The sequence below is a fragment of the Diabrotica virgifera genome, chromosome 5 (assembly GCF_917563875.1).
Source record: "Diabrotica virgifera virgifera chromosome 5, PGI_DIABVI_V3a".
NCBI lineage: Eukaryota > Metazoa > Arthropoda > Insecta > Coleoptera > Chrysomelidae > Diabrotica > Diabrotica virgifera.
In genome coordinates this window covers 56,494,442-56,520,358 of record NC_065447.1, presented here as the reverse complement: position 1 = coordinate 56,520,358, position 25,917 = coordinate 56,494,442, and the positions used below count along the sequence as shown (strand labels likewise).

The 25,917-nt window shown below is 30.4% G+C and overlaps 1 protein-coding gene across 1 annotated transcript in view; it reads left to right on the top strand.

Annotated features, from left to right (window-relative positions):
* The first annotated feature begins 278 nt into the window (after window positions 1–278).
* The window catches only part of LOC114339036 (uncharacterized), a 35,480-nt gene continuing 9,841 nt past the window's right edge, over window positions 279–25,917 (top strand). Inside the window, exons 1-2 of the mRNA XM_028289665.2 lie at window positions 279–439; window positions 14,589–14,669. Coding sequence (XP_028145466.2) covers window positions 354–439; window positions 14,589–14,669 — 167 coding nt within the window. The 5' untranslated portion in view covers window positions 279–353. The remainder of the gene's footprint in view (window positions 440–14,588; window positions 14,670–25,917) is intronic.

Here is a 25,917-nt window from a genome sequence, read left to right as displayed (position 1 = left end):
ATTTATGTTTAAAAAGTGCACATTTTTATTTAAAAATCGACCGGTCTCAGCATTTTTTATAATTGTTTAAACAAGGAAAGAAATAATTTTATTCCATAAGTGCCTTCCACCCTATATGTATAGTGTCGCATGTAGGGGGTTGTGCGCCTCTGGCGAGAACTGCCGTTCTCTGGGATTAATTTACATGTCTATACTCATGTTTTTAATAGTTTATTAAACATACCCACCGAAAAAATATGACACCTCAAATTTATTAAAGGTATTAAATTAATCTATGATTTATGACGCTATAAACTAGAATCAATACGAATACAACAATTCCATTTGATTAATTTTTTATTATAATATATAAAATGAATTTGGTTGAGCAATGTTTTTTGCTGCTAGCAGTATTTGCAAGTGTGTCTTTCGGCGAGGAGAGAAATATTTCAATTTCAACGTAAGTTTTTTTGTGTTAGGTATATGTGCTTCAATTTTTTTTATATTAAATTCTTTAAAATTTTAATTCTGTATAATCCTATGACATCATTTTATGAAAATGATAAAGTAAAGTCTGTTTGCTTGTTGTTTTATTTATAAAATAAAAATATACTTTTCCGCAAATCGCCAGGAAATTTTGACATTCCTGTCAAAATTTCTTGAAGAAAAAGTCAGGACTTCCTTACTGTAAGGAAATGTCATTTCCTTACTGTAAGGAAATGATATTTCCGTACAGTTGTTAGTGTTAAATTTATAAGCGTCAAGTTTGACAATTCAACCTCAATACGTTTCCATAGTAACCCAAGTAATTTTATTAGGAATTTCAAAGCACCATTTATTTGGGAATAAAATTATCGCGTTTTTTTTAAATCAATCAATATCTGTCGAATTTTAAACGATTTGCGGAAAAATAGTATGTTTACCTCGTAGGAAAAGCCACATTCCTGGACTCTGTGTTGCTAAGTCTCGGCTTGCGCCTCGACTTAGCAATCTTCACAGTCGTCCAGGAATGTTAAGCTTTTCCTACCCGGTAAACAATGTACTATTTTTGGATCGTTAACTTAAATGTTCAGCATAACCATTATGGTAGGGGATCAAAGTATGCTAAATTTGCAGTCACTCGAGCGTTATGGGGACCTATTGGGTAGTGATTATTAGGTCCTAAAATCAAAAAAAGTTAAGTAAAATTTTCCATTTTAGTGGGCGCTTTCCATTTGTAATTTAATTTTCCATTTCCAACAATCGTTTTTTCCGATTATAACGCTATCTATCCATAATTCGAAAAAATGTCTCGAATAAAGTTTAAAAAAAAAGAATAAAAATTTGGTGGTCCCATTTAAGATTTTAAAGTAATCCCCCACTCCACCTCCGTGGGAAGTCGTGTTTGGATCCATTCGATAGATCTTTCAAAAACATTTTGAAAGTGTATTTTGCAATTTTTCGATCTCATGTTCATTTTGCGAATTATCGCGGGGTTTGTATTTAAAATTTTAAAAGACTAAGTTTTCAATCTATGTAATAGCACATAAAACAACATCAAAAACTGTTACTCCACATCCTACCAGACTGAAAACAATGGGAACCTTCTCTGGTAACACCTCCGAGACTTCTACACTTTGCAAGCCATAACGGATGCTGAGACAGAAAGATGAGGGAATTTTACAATTTATAATTCACGTCCCATCTGCTCAGCGCGGTAAAGTTCCAACGAGAATGGTTCCCTTCGTACTCCAATCAGAGCACGAAATAGCAGGGCATCCCTGCTATTTTGTTCGTTGAAATCCCTGACTGCACGCCGGGGTTTGTCCTAGTTGGGTCAGAGAGAGCAGTATATGTGCCTCCGGATGAGAGACTAATATGTTTCGAAACCGGTAGAGGTGCTTGATGCACTATCTGATTGAACTGGAATAATGATGCGGCTGTAGTTTCGTGTTGCAACGAAATTGAAAATGGTTATTCATTTTTGATTACATATTTAAATTTACCCCGCTCCCCTCATGTTTAGTACCATTCGATAGATTTTTGAAAAATTTTGAAGACGTATTTTTTAGTTTTTCGATCTGACGTTCATTTCACGAAATATTCGCTTTTCTTTTGTGAAACTTTTTGGCTCGCCCATTTCCTTACGCCCCGCTCAAATCATCAGATTTTTGAAATATACACTTTTTGCATGTACTTAACTTATCTTAATCTGACAATTTCGAGTATTTTTAATGATAGATTTTTTTTCGGTCCCCCCTTAACGAACTTCCCTGTGTTAAGAGTCAATATATGAAAGAGGTACATCTGTAGGGTACCAGATTTCTCTCCATATGATAATCTGACGCGCTCGAGTAACTGCAAAAATCCCTGCTTGGGCTCCCTTATTTTATTAACACGTCTAATTTGTATTTCGACACCTTACCAATTATCATCATAATAATTCGCTTTGTTTCCATGCATATGGTTGGGACAGTATAAATACCGTTGCACGTCATTACTACGTCAGACGACTAAGCTGACATTGCTACCATATAGGGTTTTTCATTCACAGTCATTTGTTTCGAGCTTCTGTCATGTGTCACATATTAATAATATATCTACGTTATACGTTATTGGTATATACCATTGATACAAACCAAAGACGTATGACGTAGATATATTAATATTATGTGACACATGACAGTAGCTCGAAACAAATGACAATCGATGAAAAGCCCTATGACAAAAAAAATCTTGAATTCATTTTAAATCAAATAAATCACACAATAATTGTAGGAGTGGTTTCTATAACAGAACAATACCCCAGGCTGTGGGTAAAAAAACGTGATATAATTCAGGAATTTTTGAAACCTATCAGGTGTTGTAAAGAACGATGCCAGGAATAACTTATACTAAAATGTAACCAAAAATTTTGTACGGTTTTTTATTTATGACGATTTTAATTTGTTAAATTTACAATTTTTAAAGATTTTTAATTTTGCAGCTTAGGATATTCATTTTAGAGAAAAACTTTTAAATGAGAAATTGTAGTAAATTAAAAAACCTATAATTTGAGCTATTTCAAGTTTAATTTCGTTAATACGTAATTGCAAAACAGCCTCCGAAATGTCCAAAATGGCCGTTTTTTGCAATTGCCTTATTTAGTGTAAAAATAACTTTTATGTATTTTTTTAAGGCTTTAAAATGAAGATCTTTCAATACTAAGCATAAAAAAAATTTGTATTGCCCGATTGGTGAACTTGTTGTTTAGATATTATAATTTGTTTATCCCAAGTGGTCAAATGTCTAAGGCTATAACTTTTTGAAAAAAAAAATCGTACAGAGTTAATCCAAGATCCACTCTCCTTCTAAAGACTTATGTTTTCATATTCTGATGTAAATAAATGCGTATAACATTTTTCCACTTATTATTTCGGGTTTGAAAATAAGGGGGCAAATTTCGTTATAAACAGTTCGAACTGAAGCCGCGCTCTGTAGATCCTATGAGTTTTTAACTTGCAGGTTATTGTTGCTGAAGACAAAATAAGGATTCAAAACTAAATGAAAATTTTCTACGACCAACTGAAGCCGAGATAATTGTTTTTGTTTTCTTAAATCGTAGTGACTTTATTTATAACAATTAAGAAATTATTTCACAGTCATTGACTAAAGAAAGACTTATATCATCTTAAAATAAAAATTATTTTAAACGAAAATTACATTTAATTATTAAAAATGATTTATAAAGTGTAATGGAGATTCATTTTTCGTTACGACTGATTTATTGTGTCGGTTGCCCTTAACAACGGCTAGCAACTTATAATACATTGTATCACGGTTTTTGCTTTAAATTTTAAAACACCGCTTCGATTGACATGAAATTTGGCAAACACATAGATAACATGTTAAAGAACAAAAATGATATTGGGCCTCTGTGTGCTTTTGTCCTGGGGGTGAGGAAAATATATGTTCAAAATAAGTTCGGAAATGAATAAAACGTCTAATTCTAAGCACTTTTCGTTCTATAGCATTTTTTCACCAAGTTAATAAGTTTCGAGTTATTTTCGAGTAAATACCTTAATTTTTCAACAAAAAAAAAACACGTTTTTAGGCGGTTTTTGACAAATAACTCAAAAAATTAGTGTTTTATTGAAAAAATGGGTTTTAACAAAAATATAGCAAATTAAAAATTGAAAAAAATGATGTATGCATGAAATCTCTAGACCCAGTATAAACAAAGTTCTAGCTAATGAAATATTGGTTCATATCCCTCAAATTTCAAAGTGAATTATTTCAACGTGAAATACTCAAAAATCATGCACTTTTTGGAGAAAAATCAGTTTTCAAAGTATTTAAAAAAATATGTATATCTGTTTTAAAAAAATGGTTATAGCATCAAAAGTAAGCAAGTTACTTTGAAAATAAAGTTGATCTCTTTTTTTTTGGTCAAAAAACTCGAAAGTCAACCCCAATTAGCATCTTAAATCAAATTAATCATTACCGCTTCACAAGTTACATACTTTGCTCTTGTATTATTATGATCTGTAAGTATCATCGGTTCAAAGGGTTTATTAAAAAAAATGGTTTTAGAGTAAATCTGTTTTAATTTTTAATTAAAAAAAAATGTTTTTTTCTAAATAACTTAAAATTTATTAATGTTACCAAAAATCACAAAGAGTAAAAAAATTAGTTTTTGCTATGAATATTTTGGATTTTTTGATTTTTTTGGGAAGGCAAAAATTTGTTAAGATATGGCTGTTCTAAATTTGCATACACTCGTGATTATTGACTAGTTCAAGTCCTTTTAACTACTGCCCCTTCAAAAATAAGCACTTTGAACCGATGAAACTTACAGACATAAACGACACATACACGAGTAAAACAACATTGAAGTAAAATTGATTAATTTCATTTTTGATGCTAATTAGGGGGTGACTTTCCTGAGGTTTTTGACCAAAAAAAAGAGATCAACTTTATTTTCAGCGTACCTTGCTTACTTTTGATGCTATAAACTTTTTTTAAAACAGATATACATATTTTTTTAAACACTTTAAAAAAGTTATAATGACGTTGCTCCAAAAAGTGCATGATTTTTCGGTTATTTCACGTTGAAATAATTCACTTTGAAATTTGACGAATATGAATTTCTTTTTCATTAGCTACAACTTTGTTTCTACTGGGTCTAGAGATTTCACGCGTACGCCATTTTTTTTTTCAATTTTTAATATGCTATATTTTTGTTAAAACTCTTTTTTTCAATAAAATACTTACTTTCTGAGTTATTTGTCAAAAACCGCCTAAAAACGTGTTTTTTTGTTGTTGAAAAATGAAGGTATTTACTCGAAAATAACTCGAAAGGTATTAACTTGGTGAAAAAATGCTATAGAACAAAAGTTGCTTAGAATTAGACGTTTTATCCATTTCCGAACTTATTTTGAACATATATTTTTTCACCCCTTATAAGGGGTGAAACTCACCCCTAGGACAAAAGCACACAGAGGCTTAGTATCATTTTTATTCTTTGACATATTATCTATGTGTTTGCCAAATTTCATGTCAATCCAAGCGATGCTTTAAAATTTAAAGCGAAAACGGTGATTCAATGTATTATAAGTTGCTAGACGTTGCTAAGGGCAACCGACACAATAAATCACAGTCGAAACGAAAAATAAATCTGCACACATTTTTAAAATCATTTTTAATAATTAAATGTAACTTTCGGTAAAAATAATTTTTATTTTAAGATAATTTCAGTCTTTCTTTAGTCAATGACTGTGAAATAATTTCTTAATTGTTATAAATAAAGTCACTACGATTTAAGAAAACAAAAACAGTTATCTCGGCTTCAGTTGGTCGTAGAATATTTTTATTTGGTTTTGGATCTTTATTTTGGCCTCAGCAACAATAATCTGCAAGTTAGAAACTCATAGGATGTATAGGAGCGGCTTCAGTTCTAAATGTTTATAACGAAATTTGCCCCCTTATTTTCAAACCCGAAATAAGAGGTTGAAAAATGTTATACGCATTTATTTACATCAGAATACGAAAACATAAGTCTTTAGAAGGAGAGTCGATCTTGGATTAACTCTGTACGATTTTTTTTTTCAAAAAGTTATAGACTTGGACATTTGACCTCTTGGGATAAACAAATTATAGTATCTAAGCAACAAGTTCACAAATCGGGCTCTAAAATTTTTTTATGTTTAGTATTGAAAGATCTTTATTTCAAAGTCTTAAAAAATACATAAAAGTTATTTTTACAATAAACAACGCAATTGCAAAAAACGGCCATTTTGGATATTTCGCAGGCTGTTTTGCAATAACGTATTAACGAAATTAAACTTGCAATAGCTCAAATTGTAGGTTTATTAATGTACTACAATTTTTTATTTAAAACTTTTTCTTTAAAATGAATATCCTAAGCTGCAAAATTAAAAATCTTTAAAAATTGCAAATTTAACACATGAAAATCGTCATAAATAAAAAACCGCACAAAATTTTTGGTTACATTTTAGTATAAGTTATTCCTGGCATCGTCCTTTACAACACCTGAAAGGTTTAAAAAATTCCTGAATTATATCCTGAAATCGACCTATTTTCACCCACAGCTTGGACTACAAATTAATATTCAATGTAAATAAGTAAAACAGTTTTCCTTAAGTGCCGTCTCTCAATCGGAGGTAGAAGGAGGAGGAGGAAGAAGAAGACATAAAAATACGGACCAATATATAGTCTATTTTTACCCACAAAATTAATTTTAGAAATACTGTTACTACAATAAGGAACTTGCATAAAATTTTAAATTGGAAAAAAATGTTATAAATCACAACAGAACATAATTTAAAACATGTATCAAAGATAAAAAAGTTTTGTTTGTTTTTCGTTTGGCCCCTAAAGACGATTAAAAATTCAAATTATATCAGCCAGCCCAAAACGCGTCGTGACGTCATCGGGCTATATGTTTACATTCTGAACCAACAAAGTAAACAAAATGGTATATAATTTTAAATTAGACATTATAAACGTCAGTAGAAAATGCAGTTATGTGACGTTACAAGTGTTTTTGATCGTTTGAACTATTTATAGAAAATTTGTACTTTTACAAAATGGTTTTATTTTCCATAGTAAACCTTCTTTCCTTTCCTTCAATAACTATATCAAACTCCAATCTCAACAAACTGATATATATTATTACAATGACATACGATAAATGTCATTAGAATATAAATATTTTTCCTTTATTCCGCGACGACGAGCTGGCCAAATACCCAAGTAGGTGGAGGCCAATAAACTAAAGAAGAAGCAGAAGAATATACTTAAATATAACCACAAACGGAACCATATAGTTAAACTATGTGACGTCACGGGTCGTTTGAACTATTTTAAAATACAGAAGACTTTAAATTTGTACTTCTAAGTTATTATGAGTTTTTGAAGCGTGAAATTTTGGAAATCTCACTTTTATACAAAACTGAACATTATTATGTAACAAAAAAAATATGCAAGTTCCCTATTGTAACATCAAACCTTATCAATTGTAGAGGTGTAGTTGCCAAATTTTCCGTACATTCTTCTTCTTTAAGTGTTGTCTCCCAATCAGAGGTTGGATATCATCATCACTAGTTTTACTCTATCTACAGCTGCTCTGAAGAGCTCTATAGAACTGCATTTAAACCAGTCCCTTAAATTTTCCAACCGTGACATTCTTCTTCTTCCTCTACTCCTTCCTCCTCTTACCTTTCCCTGTCTTATCAGCCTTATTATTTCATATCGCTGTCTCCTCATTACATACCTCAGATATTGTACTTTCTTATTTTTATTGTGTTTATTATTTCTTATTCCTTGCCCATTTGTAGAGATGCATCAAGTCGAACTAGTTTGATTTTACTTAACAAACTTGACTTGACTTGAAAACCAAACTTTTTTTGTAAAAAAGTTTGACTTGACTTGATTTCGATATCTTTAGGTTTGACTTGAAATCAAACTTCTTCAAACAGTTTGAAGTTTGAATATCATATCGTGCAACGTGTTTATTTTTAATTCTAATTGAGAGCATACCGCCTTTTGTTTTGACTTATTTGGACAGATCTGAACCTGTACTCTGCTAAAGACTCCACAAATTAGTAGGTTATATTCATATTTAAAAACATATGCTTTGCTTGTTTATTGTAATACGTTATTTTGAAAGGTGTGCTGAAAAGTGAGTCCGATTTTGAAAATATCCCCACTGCAAAAATTAAGAGAAAAAAATCAAGAAAAATAAATATGTAGGTAATATACTGATTTATTTAATGTTCCGGCAGGCAATTCCAAAACAATGAAAATTGTAAAGTGCACATTATAAAAATGACACAGTGGAACTAGTTCTTTAAAACATCTGAAAGTGCATTTAAATCAAAGCGAACACGAACGAACGAACGAAGGAACGAATTCGTAGGTGTTCGCTTGGTTATTCGTTCGCTACAAAGTAGGACCACAGCGTAATAAAATCTAATTATACACAGCATAATAAAATCTAAATATACTAATCTAATATATTATACTTATATTTACTATGCTGTGTATCTTATATTTACTATGCTGTGGTAGGACCATTTACATTGAGGCGAACCAATGTCGGATACAGATGAAGATATAATCGTTGGCGCTGCTAGTTTTATAGTTATTGCAGAACTTTCCGCAAAAAAAAGGAAGAAGAGAGTGTAATTTTCGAGTTTGTTACAAAAGGGAAAAAATGGAGGAGGTGATGCCTTGTTAAGTGATTTAATGACTGACAATTTAGGCGAAGTTACAAATTTCTGTAGAATGTCTAAGGAAGATTTTGAGATTTTATTGAATTTGATTGGACTTTCTATTTAATTTGTATCATTTCTAAAAATGATACAAATTTCAAAAAAGCAATTACTGCTAAATAAAGAATGCTGCTAAGATTCCGCTTTCTTGCAACAGGTGACTCCTATGCATGTCTTAAGTACTTGTTCAAAATTTCAACTGAAGAAAGTAAAAAATGAATTATGAAAAATATATTTAATGGTAAAATTTAATTAAACAATTAAGTATTTTAGTAGGTCTGTAATTTTAATATTATATTATTTATATATATTGTACAAAAATAAGTGCACTACCAGACATTAATTCGGTTTTAGTCACCAGCCAGATGGATTTAAAAGCGTATAAATAAAATTTATTTAGCAGTGACGTTAATTTTCGTTATTTTTGACTATTTGTAACGATTCCTTTAACTATCAATACTCAATACCAGGTACTTTGTACTCTTAATGGTAATAGTTTTATTATACATCTATCAAATATAAAACTACCAAAGTGTAGGTATTTCTGGACCATCGTTCTGCCAATTCGTTTTCATAATAGATTAAAGAATAGTAGGATTTTTTTATTAGAGTTACAACAATAAAGCCACAAATAATGTAAAATATCAAAGAACCTTTTAGTACTGGCAGGTACCCATTTTTACCCAAGTTTCGACAAATGCGCGAATGCATATTGCCTGCACATGTTTTTAAGATGGATTTAAGACGTGTTTCTTGGTAGTGAAATGTTAATACAATAATAGTTTAGAAAATGCAATGTGTGTTCTGCAAGGGAAAAAATGAGAAAGTAATAAAGATATCTCATTTTCTTAAATATAAGTATAAATTTTGATACGACTTCAATTTCATTTTGTCCTGTCTGTATTCTATAATTATTTAATTTAAAACAAAAATAATTTATCCAGGTATTTTTTATTTTGTTGAAAATTTTGACGATAAGATTTATTGTATTTTATTTAAATCTGTCATTATCAACTAATAGTTTGAGATAAATAAAACGTGCAAAAATGTCTGGCAATTATAAATTCATATTTCTGCTGTGCATTTTTGCGTAGGCGTCCACCGTACATTGTCTTGTCAGGTAAAACCTTAGATAGTCAGGATTACATAATTCTGGTTTTAGCAGCATTGCGAAGCATTTCATAGCTGTGGATTCCTGTCCATTGGCGATTACGCAGCCATGACATATTTTTAAGTCCCAGTCCTCTCTCACCCTCTATCCTTCCGTCGAGTATCAGATACTGAAAAGTGTATCGTTATCCTCGTAATATGTGCCGCAAGTATGTAGTCTTCTTACTTTTAACATAATTAAAAAGTTCCCTATCCTGTAAACCCGCTCTTCTTAGTACTTCCTCATTTCTGACTCTGTCCATCCATGATATTCTATGTATTCGACGTAGGCACCACATTTCAAACACTTTCGACGGCCAAATAGGGTGTCGTTTTCAAAATCCAAAACATTAATAAACTAAACAAAAATGTTGTTGCTTAGTAAAAAATTCTTCTAATAATTTATTTAATCTGACTCATTTATATCAACAATTCAGACATATATTATACATTTTAAAGTAGAAGACTTTAAAATGATATTGCCAATATTTATGAGTTGCGTTCCTGAAAAATTACTAACATTTTTATCTCGAAGAAAATTATATCTACTAAATAAATTAATTTTCAAACTCTTTCAAACTAGTCTGACAAACAGTTTGAATTTTCAAACCTGTAACCATTTACCAGTTTGACTTGACTTCAATTATTTGCCAGAAGGATTGACTTGAGTTTAACTTGAAATTAAGTCAAACTCAAGTCAAGTTCAAACATTCAAGTCAAACTTGTGCAACTCTACCCATTTGTCGCAATACTTCCGTGTTCGTTTTCTTCTGTGTCCATTCTATTTAATGCATCCTTCTGTAATACAATATTTCAAATGACTGTAGCTTATTTATGTGTTCTTGCTTCAATGTCCAGCTTTCAAGTCCATATTGCAAGTATAGAGGACACGTAACATCTCAAAGCTCTTGTTTTCTTGTCACAAATTGTTTTCATTTTTACAAAATCATTTCTTGCTATTTCTATCCTTGCCAATATTTCTGTTGTTTGATCATTATTGTCTGAAATCCAGATAATTCCAGATAAAAACATTAGAAATAGAAAACAAGAATAAAGTACTACTCTTACATTAAAGTAAATAATAAAAACAATACCTGGCCCAAATGTCTACCTTTAGGTGTCCTTTTGACTTATATACTTTATCATGAACTTTTATCTGAACTGTGATTGTATTGAATAATTATTAGTTAGGTTTTAAATGTAACCTAACTATGTTAACCTAATTTCTCTTATTTTGGTATCATTTGCTACCACACCTATATTATTTTTTTCTAATTTTATTCTTCTTTATCATTTCTGCCCATTTCTTCTTATTTCTGCCACATGTTATTGATATTATTTTTTATTTTTAGCTGTCCAGTATTTAGTATAACACATTATAGCCGGTCTTATAGCAGGTTTAAAAAATTTCCTTTTTAGTCAAATAAAATTATCAGTAGTAATTGCACAAGAGCTCTGAAATTATTGAATTTTTCCCGAGTGACACTTTGACAGTTTTAATTTCACCAGCCGAAGGTAGGGATGGGAAAAACCTACCGGTTTAAACCTAAAACCGGTTTTTTTACTTCGCAATAACCGGTTTTACCGGTTGTTTTTTTGTCCCGGTTATAACCGGTTTTTTATTTTTAAAGTAAAAACCGGTTATTAGGTTTTTACGGTGATTAGGATTAGGTTAGGTATTATTTCGGATCCTAATCATAATTATTATTCCCAAGTAATTATTCCAAACGAAACCATAATTCAAATTATATTTTATTTTATAAAATACAGAAGCAAACTGAAAGTGCAATCTCACATCAGCCAGAAACAATTATTAACTTTTATTATAATATTTCCTTGAAAAAGTATTTGTAATCATATTTACATAAGAAGTGATCTGGTTGAATTAGACGCAAACATCATCTATTTTTCACACTTAACTCTTGACATTGAAAGTGGGTGAATGACTTTTTCTGATTACCAAAAATAATGCTCTTACTATGAATATCGAATTACTGATTACGAATACGAATCTCCAAGAATTTCGCTACGTTTTCAAAACGATACACTCATACAGGAAGTGTTAAATGAGTTAAAATGTACCTTTTCTACAAATATACAAACGTGTTAAAAGTAATACATGTTCTTGAGTCGAATGGAGTATCGCAAACTAAAGTGTATTGTAAATGTAACTTTGTAACCTATTGGATTAAAAAAAACGAAAACCGGTTTTTCCAAAAATCGGTTTTTTTGCCCGGTTATAACCGCCAGGTTAAACCGTAAGCAAATAAACCGGTATAACCGAAAACCGGTGTTTTGTCAAAAACCGCCATCTCTAGCCGAAGGCGAGTGAAATTATGTCAAAGTGTCACGAGAGCAAAAATTCTATATTAATTTCAGAGGTCGAGTGCAATTTGTTGCGATTATTTCATGAATAAAACTGTTCAAAACCAAAATTTTATTGTAATTTATTTATGTAAGTACCATTAAACACACAGTTTTTATAAATATTTGACGATTGAAAGTCATCACTTTTATAATTTTTAAAACATTAATTGTCATTTATGTCACTGAATGTATTTTTTCGTAGCAACGAAGGGCATCTGATGTAATATACAGCGTGTCTACTTAAGTTGGAATCATATGGGAAACTTTTTTATTATTAATTTTACAAAAAAAGTTATTCTTCATAAAAAGTTCTGCTTACTCTAGAACGTATTATTCAATCATCAGATATCAAATTTTATCAATATTATACGAGGTATGTCAAAAAATGTGAATTTCGTTCAAGAGTAAAGTACCTTTATTTCTCTCAATATCGAAAATTCTTATTATGAAAAGTTTTTTGGAATTAAAAACTAAGATTAAATATGCAATTACATGCTTCTAATTAAAAAAAATATTTTCCAAATTATTCTCAAATTTATCGATCTTAACTTCGTTTTTATTTATTACACATATGATAACTCTTTTATTATTACTTTTACGAAAAAAAGTTATTCTTTATAAAAAGTTGTGTATGTCCTAAGACCCAAGATTCAACCATCAGATATCACATTTTATTAATTTTATACGAGGTATGTCAAAAAATATGAATTTTACTCAGGAGTAAAGTACCTTTATTTTTCACAATATTGAAAATTTTTATTATAAAAAGTTATTTAGAATTAAAGCCTATGTTTCAATATGCAAGTACATCCTTCTAATTGAAATATTGTGAAATATAATGGTACTATACTCTTGAGCGAAATTCATATTTTTTGACACACCTCGTATAAAATTAATAAAAGTTGATATATCATAGTTGTATCTTAGATTTTAGACTATGCTGAGCTTTTTATGAAGAATAACTTTTTTTCGTAAAATGAATAATAAAAGAGTTATCATATTTGAAATAAATCAAAAAGATGTTGGGTGTTCATAAATTTGAGAAAAATTTGTAAATTTTTTTTTAATTGGAAGCATGTAATTGCATATTTGATCTTAGTTTTTAATTCCTAACAACTTTTCATAATAAGAATTTTCGATATTCAGAGAAATAAAGTTACTTTACCCTTGAATGAAATTCATATTTTTTGACATACCTCGTATAATATTGATAAAGTTTGATATCTGATGATTGAACCTCAGGTTTTAGAGCATGCAGAACTTTTTATGAAGAATAACTTTTTTTCGTAAAATTAATAATAAAAAAGTTTCCCATATGTTTTCAACTTAAGTAGACACGCTGTACTTAACGACGGGAGATTATCAAAAATTATCGATTTAATTCAGATTTCTGTAGCTTTCTAGTGGTCAGAATCTCCTATGAATGAAATAATCAGATAAACTCCTCATCTTCTTAAATTTCATCCCCTTATAACCCTACTTCATGCATGTTTATTCTAATTTTAGTTGCTTTTTAATGACAATCCTAGATACTTCCTTTCACAATGAAACTGTTACTTTTTAGAGTAATTTCAATACTCACTCTCGATATTCTTCTTATGTAAAATACCTATACAGGACGAATGTTGGAGATCATCATGGAAATTTTGGTCTTATCTGCAGCAGTGCATAAATCTGCAATGACAGATGTTGTGTTGAGCCAGGCTCTGATGTTATTAACCAGGATTTTCTTCTTCTTCCTGGACTTCACTTTCCAAATATTTTTCCTTGCAGAATGGCTTGTAGTAGGGCATATACGGATTCATTTCGCATTATGTATTAGAAGTATTCTGACGACCTACGAATTATGATAGTAAGAATTATAGTTTTCATTTGGGGTGTGTGATGACTAGGTTGCCGAAAAATGAGCAGGAGGTTTTGAGGATGTTTTGGGCTCTAAAGTTTTTTCCTCTGATTTTGTTTATTGTAATGTTGCCCTGGATGTGGTACGTGAAGCCCTGGATGTGGCAGGTGGAGCTATTTGTAAAGTTAGGTGTCTTATGAGGACCAGTTATCAAGAGAAGGTTTTTTTTCTTTTATACAACGCTACAGTCCAAATAATAACCTGTGACTAATTCCAATATTAACACTAATGAGTAACCACTATCACTAAGGGTTGCTTGAAACTAAAGGAATCGTTACTTTTTTGTCTGTGATGTCGTTATTGTTTACCAAAGGCATCACTGGTGGCAAATAGCCTTTTTCTTATATATTTAAACGACTCTTTCTGTCTGGATATTTTTTTGAAACACAAATTTGGTTTGTATTTTTATGACTAATAAACTATTGTAATGTCTTTAGGTTTGACTTTAAAGAAGCGAATGATTCGTTATGGCAACTTATAAAGGAACCTTACAAATTTACGAAATTGATAAATGAAGAGTAAGTACAATTTATTAACATTTTTCATAAAAAGATTTTGATACTATTTAAGTATAATGTGATTATTAGATTTGCGGATTACTTTCGTATCTATAAATGGTAGACTATTGTATTTCTTCATTGCAACATTAAATTGTATGTTTTCGTTGAATGAATTAAAATAATTTACCGTTGTCGTTGTCCCTAGAGAAAAGGTACTTTGAAGGGCAAATTAGAATAGAATAGGATAGAAATATACTTAATTGTCATGAAACATTTAACAATTTTATAGACAAAGCTTACAAGAGTCATAAATAAGAACAATTAAAAATAACAAATATAATTACCTAAAATGATATAAATAAAGAGAAAAATATATAAAGAGAAACAAAAAACAGTAACAATCTATTGCAATATTTAAAAAAAATTGTAAATTGCATAATCTACCTTAAGAAATTTAATAATGTAGCGTGATTACTGTTATTACTGTTAAAATAATACTCTCGGTTCGTTTATACATTTATTTATACAAGTTACAGATCGAATTTATATTATCAACTAAACTATTTACAAAGCCCGTCCCAATTTATGTACTCTAGCCGTCATTCCGGAACGTTCTGTATATCTCTAGCTATGTCCATGAGACCCGACCACTTGCACGTCCTTATCGGCGCTGCATCGGCGTATCTCGAAACATCGATAATGTTAAAATAAAAATGTTTACCATTTTTATTCAGTTGCAATGCGAAGGCAAAACAATCTTACTTTTCAATTAGAATACGGAGTGCAGTCCAGTCCCTTGAATCGCGATTTTCGGCTCTTATTGGAGCCTTCATCGGAAAGAACGTAGGCACTGTTCTCCATATTTTAACTGATTCGTATCGAGAGTATTTCCCACCCATTGCAACTAAAGTGATGATAGTAGGTGGCTAGCGCCATCTGGCATTGAAATACGAAGTAGTTTTCAATCCTAATAGTAAATTATTAATATTTAAAATATCAAAAATATTACTAAAAGATTTTTAAATTGAAAACTTATTGGTACACTTTCCTGGTGACACCTCCAAGACTTCTATAATTTGCAAGTCAAATGGATGCTGCAGTGAAGACGAGAGGGAAGGAATTCTACACTATGCAATTCACATCCTCCGTCTGCAGCTGGTAAAGTTCCAACGGAAAAATGCACCTAGTTACTCTACGGAGTAATACGACTATAAAATAAAAATGTTTACCATTTTTATTCAGTTGCAATGCGAATGTTCTGTCTGTGCGGAGACGGGAGCTGGTATACGAGAGTCGGTCAATAATTATTTTGTTACAATAAGATACGTTAAGCTGCTGCATATGACACTTAAATATAGATTAAGATTCTACGTATAAATAAGAATACTGCACTTTCTTAGTTATTGGTTAAGAAACTCTGCTATTGAATAATATGGTCTTTCAGATAAATAGGCTTTAGTCATTTTACGGAACTTGGGGAAAGATGTTGCAGATTTAAGCTGTAGAGGAAGATGGTTGTAAAGTTTTTTTGCAGAATGTAATATAGATTCCTTTACTAACTCACTGGACGGGATCGGTAAATAGATGCCAAAGGTAGAATTTCTGGTGGAACAGTCATGTCTAGGACTTGCTAGAAAGACATGTAGATGTTTACGAATTAAGCAAACAGTTTCTATAATATATAAAGAAGGTAGTGTTAGAATTATGTCATCTTTGAAGTAGTATCTGCAATGTGTTGTTCTTCTGAGGCCAAACAGATATCTTATTGCTCTTTTTTGTAATTTAAAAATAACATCGGATTTGGCAGCCGTACCAGAACCCCAAAAAGGGAGACCATATCGAAGATGGGACTCGAACAAAGAAAAATATGTTATTTTGGAAAAGGCTAAATTCATTTTCTTCGAAACAGATCTTGTTGCAAAGCAAGCTGACGACAGTTTTTTGCTTAACAAATCAATATGAAGGAACCATTTAAGGTTGCTATCTAAAAAATACCAAGAAACTTTACAGAATCAACTATACTGATCTGGCTGTTATGAAGAGGTAAGAGTTGAAGATCTCCTTTATAGGATAGTGCTACTGTTTTATCTACGTTAAAAGAGAGTAAATTTGAATCAGACCAGGATTTTATTGTGAGTAGATCAGAAGTCATAGTAGCATGAAGAGTTGCGATATTTGAGTTACTCCAAGTGATACTGGTATCATCAGCAAAAAGAAAAACTTTCCCTCGATTTTTAAGCTAGCGATGTCATTAATAAAGATAAGGAAAAGTAAAGGACCCAATACTGAACCTTGTGGTACCCCACATACAATATTTTTGAGACTAGAGTCTGTATCATTTGCTATAACCAGTTGTTTCCTATTATCCAAGTAATATTAAAACCAGTTCGAAGAAATAGGTACCTCGAATTCCATAGATATCTAGTTTTGTTTATCAAAATGTCGTGATTTACACAATCAAAAGCTTTGGCATAATCACAAAATTAGTAACGACTTCTGCCTTAAATAATCTAAAACAATCAAATTGTTACTTATTGTTATACAAATCGGTACATATTAGATGGTCAATGAGGTAAAGAACGTTATAATATACCATCATGGTATCTAAACTCCTAGCGGAGTGATTGCCACCCTCTTTGGGCTCTTCCGATTCACTTGTCGCGGGAAATCAGTCCTCGTTAACATTTTGGTTTTACAACTTGTCGTGTGACTTAACGTCTTCTACAATATTTTCTCATTCGTTCCTGTTTTTGCTTACGGTTGTCCATTCTCTAGCACCCATCTTCTTAAGGTCCGCGATTATCTGGTTCTTTCATCTCGTTTTCGCTCTTCCTCGTGGTCTACCTGATACTCGTCTTCATTTGGTGATTTTCTTGATAACTACTTCTGGATTTTTCCTTTCTATATGCCTCATCCATCTGAGTTTCTGTGCGTTAAAAGAAATGACTATGTCCTTCGTTTCAAAAGTTCTCTTACTTCGCAGTTTATCAGTTTTCTAAATACATTGTAAGGAACATTATTGACAAAGACTCGCAAAGTGAATGTGAATATGAAAGGGAATATGTAAAATGATGGAGGGCGTATATACGTATTTTGGACTAATTATTAGCACATCTTCAGTACAGTGTCGCCAAGTTAGAAAAGGAGTATGTTAACCTGGGAAAGGATCACTATAGGAGCAATGTTACCATTTTTGGTCATATTGTTGTCTTCTAACAAATTTTGTCGATTTTGTCAGTAACACATTTAATGTAAGAAAGAAAAGCTTTCGTATGATCAGGGTCTGAGTCTTTGGGTTAGGATTGAGCGGGCTACAGCTATACGCGTTAATTCTAGCATTTTCTATTTTATTTAGTTAGGTACCCTGTTTTTGCATTCAAAAAAGATTATTTACTTATATATTAAATACTTATATACTATACTTATACCCATACTAAAACACATCCCACAAGTAATACGAGAATTACTGGCGTATGTTTTCACCTTATTCTATAAAGGTCATGACTTACGATCGGAGTGGACAAAACCACATATTAGCAACATATATAAAAAAGGAGATAGAAAAAATTGTTCAAACTATATTGGGCTCAGTGTCATAAGCTCACTCTCAAGACTCTACGGAAAAATAATAAAAAATAAAATTGAAGAAGAGATCACAGATATAGAAGAAGAAAATGACAGACAGCTACACGGATTATTGTGGAATAATAAACTAACAGAATTAAATAAAAGAAGAATGTATAAAGCAATAATAGAAAGAATAATAAGACGAAGTAGTTTTCAATCCTAATAGTAAATTATTAATATTGAAAATATTAAAAATATTACTAAAAGATTTTTAAATTGAAAACTTATTGGTACACTTTTCTGGTGACACCTCCAAGACTTCTACAATTTGCAAGTCAAATGAATGCTGCAGTGAAGACGAGAGGGAAGGAATTCTACACTATGCAATTCACATCCCCCGTCTGCAGCTGGTAAAGTTCCAACGGAAAAATGCACCTAGTTACTCTACGGAGTAATACGCCTAGAATACGGAGAGCAGTGCCTACGTTCCTTCCGATGAAGGCTCCAATAAGAGCGGAAAATCGCGATTCAAGGGACTGGACTGCACTCCGTATTCTAATTGAAAAGTAAGATTGTTTTGCCTTCGCATTGCAACTGAATAAAAATGGTATACATTTTTAAAGTATAATAAGTGTATAAAACTTGTACAGCACCGAACTGGGAAATAAACCAAAGAAACTAATTAAAAACTAAGGCCATGGAAATGAACTATTGGATACGATGTTACCGGATAACTAGACTTGATAGGGCGAGAAACGAAGATATTAGGAGAGAAATGGAAATTGATCTAGCTATAATAGACACAGTCGAAGCCAAAAAACTCAACTGGTATAGACACCTTCAGAGAATGGCTGAAAATAGGTGGCCGAAAAAATTTAAAAAATTTGCTCCACCCACTAGAAAAAAAACATGGTAGACCAAGACGATCCTGGAGAGAAGATGTCGAAGATGCAATGACCGCCAGAGACCTAAAAACTGAAGATTGCTTCGACAGAAAACGCTGGAAATTAGGATGCGAGAAGCGGTGACAGCTGTAGAAGGCTCGCCTATTATATTTACATTATATATAAAAATAATAATTTAACTAGGAAAATTAACCTGATTGTCAACTGTAGCAAACAAAGTCATAACCTGCCGAGATATTTTATTAGGAATTATTGTAAATAGGATAATATACTCGTATGTGCCTATTAAACAATAACATTTTTTCCAATTATGAAATTATTTTGATTTATAAAACAATATAAAAATTATCTCATTAAAAACATACTCCTAATTTATTTTCAATCAGTAATAACGTCCCCCTCTGCATGTATATGTTAATTAACAAATATCAATAAAAATATATGTGGAACAAATTTGTGCTATGAACATAAAATAGTATAAATCTAAAATCAACATTATCTAAAAGTATGACACTGCAATATTTATTTGACAAAAATTTAAATATTTTTCCTTTTTGCTAAACGATTTAAGATTTTATCGGTCAAATTTTGATCCGAAAATAAGGTATAAGGACGTAATAGGACCACCAACAGCCAAATGCCCTATCCATCTATCTATCTATCTATCTATCTATCTATCTATCTATCTATCTATCTATCTATCTATCTATCTATCTATCTATCTATCTATCTATCTATCTATCTATCTATCTATCTATCTATCTATCTATCTATCTATCTATCTATCTATCTATCTATCTATCTATCTATCTATCTATCTATCTATCTATCTATCTATCTATCTATCTATCTATCTATCTATCTATCTATCTATCTATCTATCTATCTATCTATCTATCTATCTATCTATCTATCTATCTATCTATCTATCTATCTATCTATCTATCTATCTATCTATCTATCTATCTATCTATCTATCTATCTATCTATCTATCTATCTATCTATCTATCTATCTATCTATCTATCTATCTATCTATCTATCTATCTATCTATCTATCTATCTATCTATCTATCTATCTATCTATCTATCTATCTATCTATCTATCTATCTATCTATCTATCTATCTATCTATCTATCTATCTATCTATCTATCTATCTATCTATCTATCTATCTATCTATCTATCTATCTATCTATCTATCTATCTATCTATCTATCTATCTATCTATCTATCTATCTATCTATCTATCTATCTATCTATCTATCTATCTATCTATCTATCTATCTATCTATCTATCTATCTATCTATCTATCTATCTATCTATCTATCTATCTATCTATCTATCTATCTATCTATCTATCTATCTATCTATCTATCTATCTATCTATCTATCTATCTATCTATCTATCTATCTATCTATCTATCTATCTATCTATCTATCTATCTATCTATCTATCTATCTATCTATCTATCTATCTATCTATCTATCTATCTATCTATCTATCTATCTATCTATCTATCTATCTATCTATCTATCTATCTATCTATCTATCTATCTATCTATCTATCTATCTATCTATCTATCTATCTATCTATCTATCTATCTATCTATCTATCTATCTATCTATCTATCTATCTATCTATCTATCTATCTATCTATCTATCTATCTATCTATCTATCTATCTATCTATCTATCTATCTATCTATCTATCTATCTATCTATCTATCTATCTATCTATCTATCTATCTATCTATCTATCTATCTATCTATCTATCTATCTATCTATCTATCTATCTATCTATCTATCTATCTATCTATCTATCTATCTATCTATCTATCTATCTATCTATCTATCTATCTATCTATCTATCTATCTATCTATCTATCTATCTATCTATCTATCTATCTATCTATCTATCTATCTATCTATCTATCTATCTATCTATCTATCTATCTATCTATCTATCTATCTATCTATCTATCTATCTATCTATCTATCTATCTATCTATCTATCTATCTATCTATCTATCTATCTATCTATCTATCTATCTATCTATCTATCTATCTATCTATCTATCTATCTATCTATCTATCTATCTATCTATCTATCTATCTATCTATCTATCTATCTATCTATCTATCTATCTATCTATCTATCTATCTATCTATCTATCTATCTATCTATCTATCTATCTATCTATCTATCTATCTATCTATCTATCTATCTATCTATCTATCTATCTATCTATCTATCTATCTATCTATCTATCTATCTATCTATCTATCTATCTATCTATCTATCTATCTATCTATCTATCTATCTATCTATCTATCTATCTATCTATCTATCTATCTATCTATCTATCTATCTATCTATCTATCTATCTATCTATCTATCTATCTATCTATCTATCTATCTATCTATCTATCTATCTATCTATCTATCTATCTATCTATCTATCTATCTATCTATCTATCTATCTATCTATCTATCTATCTATCTATCTATCTATCTATCTATCTATCTATCTATCTATCTATCTATCTATCTATCTATCTATCTATCTATCTATCTATCTATCTATCTATCTATCTATCTATCTATCTATCTATCTATCTATCTATCTATCTATCTATCTATCTATCTATCTATCTATCTATCTATCTATCTATCTATCTATCTATCTATCTATCTATCTATCTATCTATCTATCTATCTATCTATCTATCTATCTATCTATCTATCTATCTATCTATCTATCTATCTATCTATCTATCTATCTATCTATCTATCTATCTATCTATCTATCTATCTATCTATCTATCTATCTATCTATCTATCTATCTATCTATCTATCTATCTATCTATCTAATCAGCACTAAACATCGCATACATCCTTGGATACAGGCCTCCTCTTCCTTCTTCCATTCCTCTCTATCTTGGGCATTTTGGACCCATTTTGACCCGGCGTGTTTATTCAGGTCATCTGACCATCGAATTTGTAGCCTTCCCCTTTTTCGTGTGTGGCTTTAGAGTCTCTAATGTATAATTAGCTTTGTCCATATTTCATCTATTTACCTTAGGGTATGTCCGGTGAACTTCCATTAAAGCTTTGCTACTTGGGTTCAGACACCTCTCACTTTTGTTTTGTTACAGATCCGTTCGTTAATTTTCCTGTCTGTTATTTTAATGTCCAACATTTGCCTTTTCATGGCTCTTTCTGTCTTTGCTATTTTTTCCATATTCTCCTTTGTAAACGTCAAGGTCTGAGAGCCTGTTCAATGTATACTCCTCATCTTCACATATGGCTCTCAGACCTGAACTGCCCTAGAAGTGCCCTGTACTGCCCATAATGTCGTATCATGTATACATGACGAAATTGAGACAAACAGCTCCCCCCTCCTCAACCTATTCAGTAAGAGTTTTGAAAATGCAGACAAATATTAAAATAAAACACTTGAGAAAGACACTCTGCCGAAAGAGCTGTAGTGAAATTCATGTGTAATGAATTTTGTGGAAGTATTAAAAACAAAAGTTTTCATTGTTCTATTGTTAGTTAAAATGAACTTCCATCAACTAAAGATCGAATCCATCAATTTTATTATTATACGAATTGATTTTTAAAGGCCTTTATGAACAAGACGATAATAATTAAAGGCTACAGGGAAAAAAGGCAAAGTTATAAGACTAATATTATTGATATGTTTTGGTGGTATTTTTTTTTCAAAATAATATGTTTGGAAAATTTACTCTGTGGGAACACACGAAAACAATGTGTTTTCACTTATTTCTGCGTGATTCAAAACTGATATTCCCCCTAATTAACCGGTAACACCGTGACATTTCCCCTTCTTCTCTTGTAGGTATAGGTATGTTATTATTAGTGTTATCTCATGCTAAAGACCGGATTATATGTTCCTGTTTTGACTGAAATATGTGCATATATATGTCTGAAATATGAGTAAAATATGTTGAAAATATTCCCTAAAAGTTTAAAATATGTTCCAAATATGTGGAATATGTGAAAAACATTTTAAAGTAACAAGAAAATATGCATTACAAAATGTATAAAAGTTTTATTAAATAACGGTAAGTACATATATTGACAAAATTAACCTAAATATACGAATGTATACCTATCTAGTACCTATTACTATTACACGTTTCTACATTTTATTCCTTCTTATAAAAACAATTCACAATCAAATGTTTTTAAATATTTTCAATAGTAAAATTATGTCGCCTATCCGTTAGTAGTAATTTGTATGTTGAAAATCTTTGTTCAACATCAACTGATGTGATTGGTGCAAATTTTATAACGTTAACAATCTCCGCATTTAAATTGGTATTGACATCAAAATCGCCCCAAAAATTATTTTTTTTTGCTTCCTGTAATAATAATTTTAAATCACTATTTTTCTGTAAAGTTTCAATCCATTTTTTATTTATTGACTGTCCAATTTTTCCAGAAACTTCTTCAGCGTTTTCCTTAAATTTCTGAATTAAATTAAGGGACTCTTTTAGTGGAAACGATTCAGTTTCATGATTGAGGATGGTTTTATAAACAAATTCATAATTCGATTTAATAAAACAAAGCTCATTGTGCAGTGATCTGTTTTCTAAAATTGATTTGCATTTTAAAATCGCACCAATACTTGTTTCTTCAAAACATAAAATTAGTTCTTTTATATGGAGAAAATGTTCCGCATAAAAACAGGCAGCTTTTAAATATGTTCCCCAACTTGTGATTATAGGCTCCGGTGGCAAAGGAGTATTTGGTAATTTTTCTTTATATATCTGAATCCTTAAAGACGATTTTAAAAATATTTTCTTCACGTTGCTAATTAAACTATTAAATGTAGGAAATGAATTTCGAACGCCACTCTGTCTAAACCATGCGACAAAAACCCGTCACATGAATTAAATTGGGATATAAAACTTTTAGTTGTTGGCCAGATTTGACCATGTATGACGCAGCATCGGAAACCATAAGCAAGATTTTGTTAGCTGGAACAATGTCGGGAAGGAAAAAGTTCATGAATGCATTATTTATAAACCTAACCATTGTTACATGGTTAACTGTGTCAAGCTGTTTACAGCGAAAAATATGTCAAAATATGCCAAAATATGTTAAAAATATGCCAAAATATGTTAAAAATATGCCAAAATATGTCAAACGGTCGAAAATATGTTCAAACCATCAAAATATGTTAAAAAACCGAAAATATTCTAAATATGTAAAATTAAATTAGTGTCAAACGCCTTTAATTATCATAATTCGTCCACATCCTAAAGCGTTTGATTGTATCTTTGATGGTTATCGATATGCAAAAAACATATAATCCGGTCTTTACTCATGACACAACCCATTTTTAACCAGTATTATTTACGTAGTACAGAATAAAAGCTATCTAATAATGAATTGGTAAAACAAAAATGAAAATTTCTGACATTCCTCCTTATTTCCCTGTACCCTTCAATTATTTTATTAATATAATTATTAACGTACCTATACATACATATTTGCATATTACACATATTCTTTATATATTTTTGCAAAATATGTGCTAATTTTGTACATAATATAATATACAGAGTAAATTTTATGTATGGAAACACTCAATATCTCGAAAACGGCTTGCACAATTTTTATAGATTTTTGTAGGTAGGGGTTTTCTAATGCGGCTGCTATTACAATGCTAATTACATTGTTGTTAGATCTTCCGTTTTTCTGGAAATCTAACGAACTTTTTTATTTCAAATGGAATACCTGTATATTTTTTGCGTTAAATACTGAAATAATCAGTATTTAAGAAATACTGATTATTTTTCATGTTATATTCTCTATACCTAAATGTCATAATTTCGGAGTTATTGCTACATTTATTAAAAAAAAAATTTTTAAACAAATTATAAAAATCATTTTTTTTCGGCCCAAGTAGACATTATTTTACGTTCTTTGGAACATTGGGAACAAAAAAGGTCTTTTGTAATTTTTCCCTAAAATTAATCGTTTTCGAATAATAAACAACTCAAAACTGAAAAAAATCAAATAATGACGATTTTCAAGGTTCAAAAACACAAGTAAAAAATATAATTTTTGAAATTACGAAGTACCTAAATTCAAACTCAACTCTTCGTCTAGTAGATTGCCATAAGACTTTTTGGTTCGTTTTATTCTAAAACATTGCTTTTTAATTGTTAATGAAGTGCATATGAGAGGACGAGCGATCGGGCTGCATTAACAACTAAAAAACAATGTTTTAAAATGAAACAAGCTCAAATTACTTATCGGAAGCTGATAAAATAAGGCTTGAACTTGAATTTGGGTATTTCGCAGTTTAAAAATAATATTTTTTATTTGTGTTTTTGAACCTTGAAAATCGACATTATTCGTTTTTTTCAGTTTTAAATTGTTTATAACTCGGAAACGATTAACTTTAGAGAAAAATTACACAAGATATTTTTTGTTCCCAATGATCCAAACGACCTAAAATAATGTTTACCCGGGCTAAAAAAAATATATTTTTTAATTTGTTTATTTTTTTTTTTAAATAAATGTAGCAATAAATCCGAAATTGTGGCATTTAGATATAGGGAATATAACATAAAAAATAATCAGTATTTGTTAGGGACTTCAAAACTTGTTCAAAAGATTTGACAACAATGTAATTAGCACTAAAATATCGGCCGCATTTAGTTTGAGTTTCCATACATAAAACTCACTCTGTATATAAATAGGTGCATATTATGAGCACATTTTCTCTGTTTCCTGTTGCAGTGTTGCA